Source organism: Aspergillus karnatakaensis (assembly GCF_047715665.1).
Source record: "Aspergillus karnatakaensis strain CBS 102800 unplaced genomic scaffold BJY04scaffold_30, whole genome shotgun sequence".
Classification (NCBI taxonomy): domain Eukaryota; kingdom Fungi; phylum Ascomycota; class Eurotiomycetes; order Eurotiales; family Aspergillaceae; genus Aspergillus; species Aspergillus karnatakaensis.
In genome coordinates this window covers 40,431-54,442 of record NW_027395742.1, presented here as the reverse complement: position 1 = coordinate 54,442, position 14,012 = coordinate 40,431, and the positions used below count along the sequence as shown (strand labels likewise).

General features: G+C 50.0%; 3 protein-coding genes across 3 annotated transcripts; 2 read left to right on the top strand and 1 right to left on the bottom strand.

Moving 5' to 3' along the window:
- Window positions 1–361: 361 nt before the first annotated feature.
- BJY04DRAFT_77770 (CDC73 C-terminal domain-containing protein) lies at window positions 362–2,355 on the top strand. The gene is made up of 2 exons (XM_073721058.1): window positions 362–1,112; window positions 1,161–2,355. Exons 1-2 carry the CDS (start codon window positions 474–476, stop codon window positions 1,890–1,892), a joined length of 1,371 nt encoding a protein of 456 aa, XP_073570234.1. The 5' UTR covers window positions 362–473; the 3' UTR covers window positions 1,893–2,355.
- A 781-nt stretch (window positions 2,356–3,136) lies between these two features.
- Window positions 3,137–5,465, bottom strand: flbA (developmental regulator FlbA; the record flags this gene model as incomplete). Its single annotated transcript, XM_073716511.1, has 4 exons — window positions 3,137–3,286; window positions 3,333–3,520; window positions 3,569–4,694; window positions 4,770–5,465. The coding sequence occupies 4 exons, from the start codon at window positions 5,463–5,465 to the stop codon at window positions 3,137–3,139; spliced, it is 2,160 nt and encodes a 719-aa protein (XP_073570233.1).
- Window positions 5,466–12,829: 7,364 nt separating this feature from the next.
- On the top strand, window positions 12,830–13,906 carry BJY04DRAFT_77691 (uncharacterized protein). The gene has a single exon (XM_073721057.1). The coding sequence runs from the start codon at window positions 13,182–13,184 to the stop codon at window positions 13,761–13,763; it is 582 nt and encodes a 193-aa protein (XP_073570232.1). The 5' UTR covers window positions 12,830–13,181; the 3' UTR covers window positions 13,764–13,906.
- Window positions 13,907–14,012: the final 106 nt, after the last annotated feature.

Below are 14,012 nucleotides of genomic sequence, written 5' to 3'. Positions count from 1 at the left end.
GTTGATTGTTCCATGGATGGAACCGGAAGAAGACTATTATGAGTGTCAGCTGTCCTGCCTTCGAAACTCTTGCTGATTTCAAACCTGTTTCAAGTGAGACGGGCAGTCATCTTCGGGTGAAGTATAGAACGACCACGAAACATGCTTTCAGGGGCAAGATCATTTCCCTGCTCTTGGTAGTCGAAGTATGGCATCTGCAGGCTACGCAGGGTAGAGGTTTGCCAGACCTAGCCTCTGTACCTAGATGAAGGGAGCCTGGAATTACTGGTGATGATGGTGAAGATAGACAAGGCGAGGGGAGGTGAACTTATGTGGTTGGCTGAATGCCACGTGACCGGAGCTTCTGGTCTGGCCAAAATGAAGCTCGAGTGATTGTCACCACAAGACAATCTCTCAGCAACTTCCTCGCCAAAACCATTGCCTCGCGGACCATTTGAGGGCTATTCGGAGTGCCATAGTATCCGCTACCCATAATGGCTACCGATCCCTCACTCCAGGATCCCCTTCTCTCCCTTCGTCGCGCCATTGCTGCCGGCAGCTTGCCCACCCCGACGACTTCATCCGATCTTTCTACCGAGAGCGCAACTGATGACTTGGCCAAAGCTACGCATTTGTACTTTCAGCACCCTCTACCGCAATCTCTTCCATTGAACTCGCCTACGCGTTTCGTCTCAAACTCATCCGATTCACCGGTCGACCTCCGCGGAATCTTCTTCGCGTACCAGAAGAAGGATGTTGCGATTCCCGAGTATATTACCTCAGTCCAGGAACTCAATGAGGCACTGAAGCAGGGTTCGCAAGAAGAGAAGGCGCAGAACTTGACGTTCGTCGAGCGCTTGGATTTGATCACATGGCTGGAGGGAGCTTCGGACGAAAGTGAATATATAAAACCATTGGAGGGAGTCGCGGGTGCTGCCCCTTCGGCAGACCAGGCTCAAGCCTCCGCCGCTGCTGGTGCGACGGGTGCAACTGCTGCTGCCAGCGCTGCCCCTGCGACCGGAGCTGCAGCGGGAAAAGCTGCGAAAGTCATCGACCCACGACTGCAAGAGATCTATAATGGAGAGCGGAAACTGGGAGACCGCAACAGTGTTCTACGGGGGATTAAACAGACGGTATGCTGGCGGATCATCGCGGCCTTGACACCATACTGACTTGTCCAGGACTTCTCGCATGTTCGCAAAATTGCAGAAACCTTTCTCGGACGAAATCGTTCGCGCACCGGCCAATACCCCCCAGGCTCAAAACCAGGAGCCAAACCACATGCGATGGTACCAGCGCCATCAGCCGGTCTTTCACAGCCTCGCAAGGGCTCCTCTAAAACACAAGATCCTATCATCCTCCTGTCTCCCTCCGCCTCATCCCTCATCCGCATGTCAAACGTCCGCTCATTCCTTGGAGACGGCGTATTCGTCCCCCCAGATCATCCCACCTTAGCCATGCCCAGCGCTTCCAACAATATTCAGTATATTCATCGCCCACTCGGAATCGCCGACTCCTCATCGTCATCTCGCGCTGTCAGCTCACAAGGCCACTCCCGCAAACCCACCCGCTTCATTCTCGTTGACAGCACTGCAAACTTCAAGCCAGACTACTGGCAACGCCTCGTCGCCGTCTTCACAACTGGCCAAACCTGGCAGTTCAAGTCATACAAGTGGTCGTCGCCTCCAGAACTCTTTAAACACGCCACGGGTGTCTACGTCGGGTGGCGCGGCGAGGATGTCCCCCGCGACGTCAAGGGTTGGGGTCGTGGCGTCCGCAGCTTCTCCGTTGAGCGGTGGGACGACAAAGGTGGTGTTCAGGGTACCGGGCGCTGGCGTGATCGCGAAGTCGTCGAGGGAATCTGGACTGTCATTGAGGAAGGCATGAAGCTGCGCGGGTGGGGGTCTAAATAAATCATATTTTTTATCCTTTGGGTTTGCTTCTATTTTTTTATTCCGTGTATTGGACTTATCTTGATCAAGGGCTGTACAAGGCGTTCGCGGGCTCTTGGCGTCCCTGATTTGACATATTTGCATCTCTACCTCTTTATTTTACTAGTTGCTAACTATTTTCTTGCTATCTGTTTGTACTTTTTTTCTTTGGCTGGCGGAAGAGGCAAATCGCATCTCGGACGAACTAAAACGAAAGAACTTAAAACCTACCTTATCTTACCAGGCTTATGGTCATTGAACGAACTAAATGTAATATAGCTTTTGTCAAGAATCGTCAAGACAACCACTAGGTAGTTGTATTTAGACATGAGTCTAATGTGATATCAATGCTCACAAGGGGTTTTCAACACTGTTAGTATCGGAGTTAGTGATCAACCCTTAAATTATGCGGAAGACGGACAGCTTACTTATACTACCCTAATAAAATTAGGGTCAAAGAGTTATATCTATAAGTTGGATGCATTTCGTATATGTGCGCGGGCCATGTCATACTATGTTGGTTATGTGTACACTTACGCTACAGTGAAAAGAAAACAAAGAACAAAGAGAAATATGAAATGCCTATAAGGCACTCCAAGCCGCTAACCCATGAAAATGCGAGAGATAGAATAAGAAAAGTGGTATGCAGATGCTCATTGCTCGATGCAGAGGACAGACATATGACGGGACGGCATTTACATATCAGATGTCTGGATATCACAAAGGAAAATACATAAGATAAAAAGGAAATCTGGGAATAATAAGGAAAAAGTAGATAGAGAGAAAAAAGAGATGTAGGTCTTGGGAACCGCATGCATATATGCAAGAGAAAGGAAAAAAAAAAAGAAACGCCACTCTAATGCTGCTGCTGCTCAAGAATTATGTTTCGATCTTCTCAGGTCCAGAAATCTTGTGGAAACCAATCCACCAAAGACTCTGGAAAAGAGAGGCTAACAAAGGAAAAAGAAGGAAACAAATCTCGGCTCAGACGTCTCTATCACATGATCCATAGATCATAACATCTTTCGTATCTCGTGATGGCTTTCAAAAACAGGTCGCCGCGGAAATCGGTATCGTGTATCGAGTGTATATATAGCGTTCGTGTCACAGACGTGCAGTGGAGGAAATTGGAATTAAAAGGTTGTCGTGTGGAATGAAGATACTCGTGCCTAGAAAGTAATGTCGAATTTTATGGGCGTGGACGACACGCTGTTTCGCATTGCGTGTCACGGACGTGCCGAACGGCTCATTGAACGCTCCGGGAGCGGCGCAGGGGTTGGCGAGTAGGATCTTGAGCCACCGATCAAATCATCCACGTCGTGTTCTGAGAGGATCGCGGAATATTTAGGATCACGCAGGAATTTAGGAACGGAATCCTGACCGAGTTAGCGAGGCTAATAAGTGACAGTAACAGATACTTACACTCGACATCAGCTTAAACACCGATGTTTGCGCCATTTCAAACAGCTGTACGACTTCTTGAAGACTCTTGAGCATGGATTCGTCGTCTCCCACGGCTTTTGTCATGCGGCTAGCCAGACTGTTGCGCAGCGCGTGGTCGATGTTGAGCTCGCACGGGGATCCAGGTGCTAGGAACGCATTGTAAAGGCCTTTTAATGTTAGACAGGATCGTTTACAGTTTCAGGTATAACACTCACCATATGCGGCCGCCAGTGTCTCCCGAACCGCATCAGGCTTCTTGAAATGGCCCACCTTGTCGTACTTGTGATACTGGGTCGTGAATTCGGAGACGTCAATGTAGAATGCAAGATTCTCCTCACAGAGCGAGAAGCGGAGGAATTCGCGGAACAGCAGGCGCAAAGCGGGATCGTGCAGAATATGGTTCAGGCGCGCGTTGTTTGAGTCTCTTGGGATACCGCGGCTGTCGTAGGTCGTCTCCCGGGTTTTGTCACGAGCAATCCATCCGCAAACTCGCTGACCACGGTCAGTCACGGCGTAAATGGCGTTCTTGGATGGCTGGAAAGCAACTAATGAGTTTTCAATCTGAGGTATCGAGCGATCTTCTTGTAGAACTGTCATGAGTCCATACTTGACGAAGAGCTCTGCAATGAGGACCGTCTCCCGGCGCTCAATCGTCGTCGAACAGTCCATCAACCAATCAACTGCGGCCTTGCCAGTGAAAGTGTTTGCCAGCACCTTGTCGCCCACTTTGCGCTCCCTAGCCATCTTGACTCCAACCAGACCGTTTGAGTAGTCGCTGAGCGAATCCGAATCCGAGCTCGAGACGCTGCTTTTCACGTTGGGCCCGTCTTGTCCGGCAAATCGACGGAAAATAACCTCGATTGTGGCGCGGTCGTGAGATAACTTGTCCGTTTCCGTATCCCGCTCCAAGTTGACCAGCTGCATGGTGTTACGAGGCGACTCCAATACATCAATCACGTGGCGCGCAGTAATACCGTTCCTTTGGCAGAATCTCTGCAATATGTTGATACCCTTGGGAGTAAGCTGATATAAAGCGCCTTTCAAGGGGAACATTTGAGAGTATTTTCCGTCCACAGACTCAATAAAGCGAGCATCCACAAACCGTTGACACACCGAGCGAGCCATTTCCTTGGCCATAGAGAAGGTTGTTGTTGTCGTGGTGGTGACGATGCGAGAAGGATCTTTCGGGTCTGGCATACGGTTCGACTGGGAAAACTTGAGGGAGCCAAGGTTGCCGATGGCTTCTTCTGACGTGAACGTGTGGTCATATTTGGTGAAGCGTACACGGTGCGAGTCCAGTTTTAAGCTGACCATGAGAGTAGAAAACAGGTCCATGAAATCCTGTTTAAAAAGAACGATTGTTAGCACGTTGCTCTAAAGCTTCCCGTCTTTCCCTCTACACCATGTATTTATTACCTTTGTGAAAGGACGGTCATCCTCCGTCATGCGCAACAGCCTTGACGATGTCTGGTGCATCTTGGCTGGGAACAAGTCGACCTCGCGGTCAGGTCTTTGATCGGAAATCGGTGGAACGAGTTGAATGGTTTGACGACGCCTTGAGAGAGGTGTTTCTGGCTGCTCCGACACTGGTGAGATGGGTTCAATCAAGGCAGGGCTCGGTTGCTCGCTGGCGATGCTGCTGTCGGACAATGGGGGAGATAGTGGGGTTATTCCAGACGATTCGTGGATGCTGAGTTGTGAAGGCTTTCGCGTATGCTTTTTAAGGCTCCCGGATGAGGCGGACTGGCGAAGAGGGTAGTTCGCGGTCGACCCGATAGATGAAAGGTTCGCAAGCGCGCTAGACGTCTTTTCTCGCGCAAGAGCAGCAAAAGAGCGTCGGTTTCGGCGAGAGATCGAACCGATTACTGAGCCGGTAAAGCTGGGGGTGCTCGCGGTGGCAGAGAGGGAGCTTGTGGCGGGGAGGTCGGAGGTGATGAAGGCCGATGTGGAGGTGAAAGCAGGCAGACCGAAGTCAACGGTGGGAGATGAAGACGGAACAGTGACAACAACAGCAGCAGCAGCAGAAGAAGACTCAGAGGCAGGAGGCTGATAATGAAGCTGGGAGGAGGGAGGGGATCCTTGGTTGAGGGGAGTGGAGGATATGGTTGGCATTGAATAGTGCGAACCAGAAGAGTGGGAGGATGAGAAGAAAAAAAAATACAATACGGCAATCCAACCTAAATCAGACTAGAATCCGGAGGGTAAGACTGGGAAATGGTGGTAAATAATTCAAAATCAAAAATAAAATCGGGGAGGGGAGGGGGGGAGAAGAAAGGGAGAGAGGAGATGTGAGAGGATCAAAGGGAAGGGAGAAGCAAAGGGAGGGTGGAGGGTGGATAAGCTGGAAATAATAATAATTCAAATATTACGCTTTTGCTCAGACTCAGAATCAGAGTTGAGAACTGAGACGAGACTCAGGAGAGAATCCGAGAGTTTATCAGAGGATTGGTTTTCTTTTTGCTGCTGACGAGAATTGGTCATCGCAAAGTGCAAGTTCGCAGCCTGGTTCCCTCTCAGACTGTCAGTTAATATCTATAATATAATAATAATTGGATAATGACTCTGGACATCTGTATAATACTGCGATTTTACTACGTACTACTACTGTAATAATATAATTTTTTTTTTCTCTCTCTCTCTCTCCAGGGGTGTGAAGAATTTGGCCTGTCATTCCTGACCCACCGTGCACGCGGACGGTTTCATGCACCAGAACAACGTGGGCCAAGAGAAAAGCGGATGGATCGTCTTCTGGGGCGATCAGAAAGGAACCTGGCCTCTCCCTGCAGACTCCGACCAGGGTATCTTTTTGCTCTTTGACTTCCTGCCTCTTCAGGTGAAGTCTCTGCTGTCAGTCAGAACCTTGAGATTAACCGTGCTTAGGGCTTCTGTATTCTCCTTCCTGATAGAAAAGAGAATGCTGTAAATCACAATTATCCTGGTGGGTTAAGTTGGACTGGGAGTGTGGCTGGTAACCCTGTTACCGTAATATTACCACGTTTCATGGCGACCATCGGACGATCAGCGGAAGCAGCTGTATCCGTACCTGAGGGTTCAATATGTTGTGTAGGTGATCGCGACTTAACTCTAAGGCTGCTTAGCAAAGTTGTCTTCCTCCTCAATGTCTCTCAAGAGTCAACCTCACAGCAGGCCGAAGAATTCCTGAACTTCCTGTTCTACCTAGGAGGTCGTACTCTGGCTGGACCTGCGTCACAACAACGTGGGCATCGGCATCGGACACCGCAAATCTGAGCCAGACCAAGCACCTTCTACTTCCGGCAATAATCCTTCAGCCCGCCGCTATCCACCAGCCAATAAAAAGATGGTCGGGCCCCTCAGACCCTCTTCCTCAAGTGGGCTTAGTCGTATTTTTGCAGATGCTCCCACTGCAACTGCAAGGCATGGGCAGGATTTCCATGCGGAATGTTTTCCATCTCTTCGCTGCGGATATTGCAAGCTGATTCGGTCAGCCATCTGGATAATATGGAGCGCTCAACGATGTTATCATGCTATACGTACGACTTTATCTTTTCCCTTACTTCATCCGTAGCGCCTTCCACCCACGTGGAATCCCACGCCAGCGAACCCTTCTGTGAGATGGTGCTACCGAAGACGTTCGCTCATCACGTGAACCAAGCATTTTCCGAATGCAGATCAAGACTTTTCCACCTCACGAGTCATGAAAGTTGCAACCCTGGTAGGGATGCTTTCCTGCTAGCTCCCTGGGTATCTGAGCTTCCTTGCTGCCTTGTAGCAGCCTTGAGGCACTTGCCGTGCCGGTTTTTTGGAGTCCAAGTCTCCGGTGCGAGATCCTCTCTCCGTGAAACGGTTGATATCGGTGAGAGTGCCCAATAGTCGTCATTCTGTCGCGAGACGGACAATCTCGAACCAAGGCGCTAATCCCCCTTGGTGGGCTCTAGCGTGGCTGAGCAGCTTGAGGGATCGGACTCCTTCGATGACTTCTTCCAAGTATCGCCTAGCCGAGATCCATGCGGTTCCACGTGGACACACGTGGAGAGAAGCGACCGTCGCTCAGGCGCCTTGGCTTTCAGTCCGCCGTTTCGCATCGCCGCTTGAGCCCGTATCTCATTCTCCGTCATTGGCACGAATTCTCCTCGTTTAATTAATCGCCCTGATCTGTCTCTCGCAGTTTCCCCAGGATTGCCTAACGTCAACGGGCGAAGCCATCTCTCGGCAATTGCATCTGATCTGTGTCCACTTGAGTTTGACACCCGCGACGTTTCCCAACTGGAAAACGTTAGCACTTGCCTATCATACGTGTGGAGGGAAGATTGCTATACATAGGAATCCTCCGGCCAGAGTCTGCTTCTGCAGGAAGAGAGCCGCGCGGACCGCGACAAGTTCGGCTCTTGGCTCACCCCGGCCTCCGATTCGATGTATCAATTCCTCACCGCACGCAATGTTCAGATTGTGATACGCTTGGATCTCCCTTTCCAGCCGCTACAGAACTAAGCGAGGAACATTGCGGAATTAACCCGCGAGCCTTTCGAGGTCGGTGCAGCTGAAGCCTGAACTTTGGAGGACTTCATTCATCCGTGGTATATCAAACCTGACTCCTCAATAATTTCCTGAGGCTCAAGGGGTTAATCAGAGTTCATGAATAAGGTTCGAAGGCGCGGCGGTGGATGACAAATGCGCGAGTCATGCAAACACCCTCTCTTCAACCTTTCAGCGACTTATCCTCCTCGGCAATTCAAGTGATGACAGATTCCGCACCTCCAAAAAAAAAAGTCGTGAAGCGGTGAGCATGAAACTCCGGGCTATCTTAGTTTCTCCACTTTGTAAAAGCCGACGATTTGGAGCCTGGAGGTCGACGAATCTTCAGAGTGCGGCTACTACTAGTTATTGTGAACAGCCAGCAGAAGATATGGTTGTTTGCTGTTTGCTGAAAACGTCAGCACCAGAACCAATAAGCCCGAGTGATAGAAGCATACTGCACTGCAAACATGTTTGTGGAAGAACGAGACTCTCCAGCAGATTGGGGTCAGCCCAGTCCGGACCTAAATCCGTCGTCAGCAATCCTCAAAGCACGACGATCACTGATCACCGCGCAATGCACAGCAAGACAAGGATAATCCTGTATCACTGAGCTTTGGCCACAATTTTCTATGGAGCAAGGCCAGAGACGTTCGAGACTCCGAACCAGACTTTCATCATAATTCATTGTCAATTCTGACCCGATGGTCACTCCAAGCCTCTTGCGCTTTGACGAGGAGACTATCTTGTCAGGATTGCGGCTGAAGGATAAGACTGAGTATCGAGTCTCGACTATAGGCGCGTCCGTGAGTCCGAGAAGCCATCTTTGATCCTTCTCTTATCGCTCGGTTTGACGGAAGACAAGCACGCGGCAGGCCAGAAGTCAATCCTCCCATAGTCACTTCAGCCACCAGTGATACGGAACAAAGGATGGCAACCAGTCCTCCCAATTTTTCAATAACAACGTGTGACGAGATCATCGCAACCTCTATATCTTTCACTCCATGCCTTAACACAGTGCCGAGCTTATAACTACCGACACGGGACGGGATACCTGAAATAGGCATCTCTACCGAGACGACGATTGCAGGCCTAATCATTAATGAGGCAATTGGAAACTACCGCTGCCAGCAAAATTGTCTATCCTCGTTTTCTGTTTTCCATAAGCGCTCGGCTAGAGCTCCAGCCCTGGAGGACGGCCGCTGTAAAGGTCATATACTCCTGTACCAACTACCAAGCTGCGCGGCGTGTTCATGCGTCGGAGTGGCTGCCAGGTGGTTTGTTTGCCTTGATAATTGACTCCAATGGGATTCTTGGCCGGGGAGTAGATTCCCAAATCCGGCCACCTGCAGAAGTGGGTCTGATAACGACATCGGAGCCAATAGTTACAAAGATTCTTTCACTCAGCATCTCCGCGTCCGAAATACGATTTTAATGCCCTTAACCACGGACACTTGGTTTTACCTACTCGAAAAATCCTCGGCAGTCGGCAGTGAGTCACGACTCAGAACTCACGACTCACACCAAGTTTTCACTCATGGTTGGCCCCAACTCCTGAAACAGTGGAAGTGGATAAAAGAGTGGATCACTTCAAGACCAAGATGGTGAAAACAAGATAAACCACACCACTGGTCAAATTACAAAGCGAAAACCACGTGGCATTAAGAATGACTAGCCAAACTCTATGCTCCATGGTTTGTCCGCTAGTATCCTTCCCTTTTTTTGGACGGCCAAGGGTGTTTTTGAAATTATCGACGAACATCATTATTATTGAATGAGATGAGCCGCTCAGTCCTCGTCAGCAACTCAGGCTACTCAGCATCGTGAGTCCGCAAGAATCGCAGCTCAGCGCTGTCCCGACTCCCGAGTCCTTAGTCGATTACATTGCCACCCGAGGTTCAAGCCACTTGCGCCAATTATATGTGCCAAGCATCTGTCAAATTACTCGCCGGCCACATCGACCTATTACCAAATTGACCCTAGCAGCCCAGGACTATGAGTTATTCCTGATGGTATACTTCCGCATCAACTTACAGTCTCTGAGACGGCGGTATATCATGAGTTCGTGTACACATCAAGCTCTTGAGATAAGACAGGCATGCAGCTTCCAGACCAACCGTTGACTTCACAGACTCACGAGTCACCGCTCACATTCGGGATATTTACAAGTAAGTAGTACTAGTACGGCCGTAGGACGGCTCTTCGGATGAAGTTGCCGAAATATCTCCTGCGTCCTCCGAGCATGACAGGTCGAGCTCCGAAACACTGAAACAGAACCTACCTAGGGATGAAATAAGAAAGGCAGCAAGTTCTTACCGTCTTGCACTGTCAGACTTCGCCACCGCAGTGGGGCTGACAGGATCTAAACTCAACGGTCAAACTGAGACAACCTGTCATCTCCAGTCCTAGGCCGTTAATTTCTGCCCCATGCAGCGTGAAATATTCTCTGACGCCAAAGGCAGGAATCTCCCGTCGACGGAGTAGCCCCTTGGGCGTTGTATAAGGGGCGTTAAATGACGAATTCGCGGTAGCTTCCTGAGGCTATCTAAGACGGCGCCTGGTAACTAAGATGCATAGACGCAGGTTCAGGCTAACTAGTAACCGTATCATATTAACGTCTGACAGGCCTGAATTCGTTCTTGATGTTCAACGGCTTCATCCTCCCATTTCCCAGATCTTTGATGCTTGAGTGTCGATAGTGATACCCCTTTCTTCACATCATGTGATCGAGTACCAACTACCAAGCATGCTCGACGCAGGGGCAGAGGAAGATCATGAAATCATACCTAACCAGTGTCCACCACTCATCCATGGCTCCGGAAATGAACTGATCATTCAATCTCCGTTTCAACTTTCAAGAGGTGAGATGGTGAGATCAGCCCTGTCCACGGTCCACCTCTGGTCCTCTGCAGCAGGCTCTCAGACTCAGAGTCAGGAATCAGGGGGTGACACGGTGACTGAACCCCTTTCCGCGCGCCAAGGCCCTAGAAATTTCCAGAAAAGTTCCAGAAGACAGGTCGAAAGAGTCAAAGTCTCAAAAGAGTCAAAGACCGTCAAAGACGTGTCTTAGACTCTACTCTAGCGGGTACTCTCCCCGATTGAGTTAACCCGATTCCGCAAATGCAGAAGACGAGTGTCGCACAATAACTGTTGGTTAAGGCTGAGATTAACTTGACTCTGGAAGTAGTGATACTGATAAGACGAGCCCACAGACCAGAAGGCTGAAGGCTGAAGGCTGAAGCTGACATGTCCGAACTCTAAGTCTCTAGACTCTAACCCAAACCGAGCCCCTGACTGCCAGAGTCCAACTCCACAGAATAATGACAATAATCTTCTGCGGAGAATCTCGGCGGAGCGCTCGAAAATTGGATTCAACTTTCCGAGAGGACTTTGGCCTGGCACGTGATGATCTGCCTAAGGAGTGCCTGTTACACCGCATTTTCTGTACACGCTAGTAATCTTGGTAACTTTGCCTGCCAGGTTTCTCGACCACGTTTTGTCTTGTGGCACCATCGCCCTGAATTTGACATGAACCATGGAAGACAACAATCATCGTTGTGGCAAATTGATGAAGGTTCTTCCAGCATTACGATTTATTCGGCATCTCCGAGCGTCGAGATCGGTGGTAAGCAGCTGCAGTGCCAGGCTCCAGCTCCAGCTCGGCCCCGATTGCCATCACGGAAGTCAAGTCCAGCCCAGCCTGGTGGCAGCCAGAAGCTCTTAATATTGAGCCCTACAAACTCTAAATTGTGCACAGGAGACCGTCCATAACTCTGGCGTTGATCCAATCTTATGCGGCAAATCCGAACCCTAATCTTCCAAGACAGCTTCTTCCAACTAGCTCAATATCATACCATGCTATAGACGTCGAAAATTCAAATCCTTCAGCACTAACCGTTTTGCTCCCAATTCCAGACCAGCTAACCAGCCTGCAGGACGCTAATCCCTGCAGTCCACGCGAGAAATCGAAACTTGGTCAATAGATTCCTTTGATCCTGCGGCAGCTACTTTGGTCGTCATACTGGTTCTGGTTAGCTCCTAGGTCAACGACTAGGGCTTGAAATTGGAATTGCAGGCAATCTGCGAGGATTTGAGCGTGATCTCAAATTGATACGGAGGAGATGAGGAGATCGATCTTGATGTCATCTTGAGTGGTTACGTGCTATCATAACACCTTTACTAATCCGTAGGACATCTATACCAGAAAGCACCGGTACCGCTGTCTCCAACTGGCGCCCGAACATCTTGCCAATCTCCCTCCACCCTCGGTAGATTAAAAGTAAATGTCTTGCATTAGTGCAGACATGACAGTTCTCTTACGAGTCTTACCTTCCCGAGTCGCCGGCGATCACGATCACTATGTATTGTCCGAGGCAATACGAGAACGGTTATAGACCCTTGTCTAGTCTACTCCTTCGAGTCCTTCTCAGGTACGATGCGGAACTACCCCTTGTACATGTGTTTAACAGCTAGGTAACCAGAGATACTGAATCGCAGACTATACCGATAATAATAAATGAACAGGAAAGCCAGGAACCCATGTTCAGCATCGAATTCCAACCCCAGCAGCAAACGTATGTATACAGCGACCAAGCTATCCATCACCAACACAACAAGCATTGCCGGTGATCTTCATCCCCGAACGGATTCAAATCTTTCCGTCTCCGTTGCACAAACTCAAGCTCTTTATGCTGACCACGTTGCCTTGTCACGTTGACTGCATCGGCTTCTAGCATTCGGATTTATGCACTCTTCATCACTCTCACAGTGTCACTCCTGTACATGTACTCGTGGTCACCTCGCGACAGAATGTATATGCACCTGAACATATGTAGCCACGGACAACGGAGTGTTTGCCCCCCGACTTGCCTTTGACTCGGCTCTCGACTCGACTCTCGACTCGCCTCCTCTCCATCAGCTGCAGTGTAACATCTCAGCCACCTCCAACCCCCAGTGCACACGCACGGATCTGGAGACTCGGAGGAGAGCAATGTGAATCGAAGGTTGCCTAGTCTCCTAGCTACCTCCGAAGATCAAAGGGTCAAAGGGTGGTCGTCGGTTCCGAGCATCCCGAACTTCGTCAACGTGGCTTGGGTAGCGTGGATAGCTTACCTGCTGTACGAGGAAGGACGATGCTGTGCGAGGAGATAGCGGTCCGGGTTAGAATCCTTATTTGATGCTCTGGTAAGAGTGCATGGGCTGGGCTGTGCATGCGTGCATTGTGTCTCCCGGGCTGGGAACGGTGCATAGCATAGCCTACTGACTTACGTGGGCGTGAGTTGAGGGATGTGAGGGGCTGGGTATCGTCCTGCCTGGTGTACAACAGTGTTCTGTATGAGCGGGAGATTCTGCACTGTACGGGACAGTCACAGTCAGTCTCAACCAAGAGTGTCAGCAAGGCCAGAAGCCGGGGTGGATAGCAGTCCGTACCTCTCCCCCCATATCCATATCCATATCCCTGTCCTGAAGATTACGAGAGATCGCATCACCTCAACCCCAGCTCACACAACGCCACGCCGGTCTCGGTGTCGGATTTGGTATCGGCATCTGACAAGATACAAAGTGACTACACTGCGTTTGCCATGTATTTATGCATCCTCGAAGATCCCATCTCATCTCATCTTTTCCCGGACCACGGATCATGGATCCCGGATACGATCCAGACCCCAGAGTACACCGCGCAGGGTCGTAAGAAGGGTAATGGAAAGTGCTTACCCCTCGTACACAGGCTCCCTGGACGGACCTGGGGGTCAAAACTCCGGCATCTTACCTAACATTAGCATTAAAGTTAGCAGTAGCAGTAGTAATGGGCCCTCACCGTCTTCGTCTGACTGTGATAGACTAGTGCTACTCTACTTTGTGACTATAGCGTACGGAGTATATACTGTATCCAAGTGGCAAAAAAAGACCTTCTAGAAAAACCAAGCGGGTGGATAACCATCGATCGCACTTCTTCCGACTCGACTCGACTCGACTCATGCTAGGCCGAAGACTCCCACGTGGCGGATGTAGATGATTTATATTAGAGTAATATCAGACGGCTATTATTGCCGCTGCCCGCTACTATGTACTCCGCTGGTACGACTACGGATCCACTGCCACTGGGCGTCTCGCTCTCGCTCTCATGCCGTCTCAAGGATATTTACGTATTTCGTAAACTTTCAT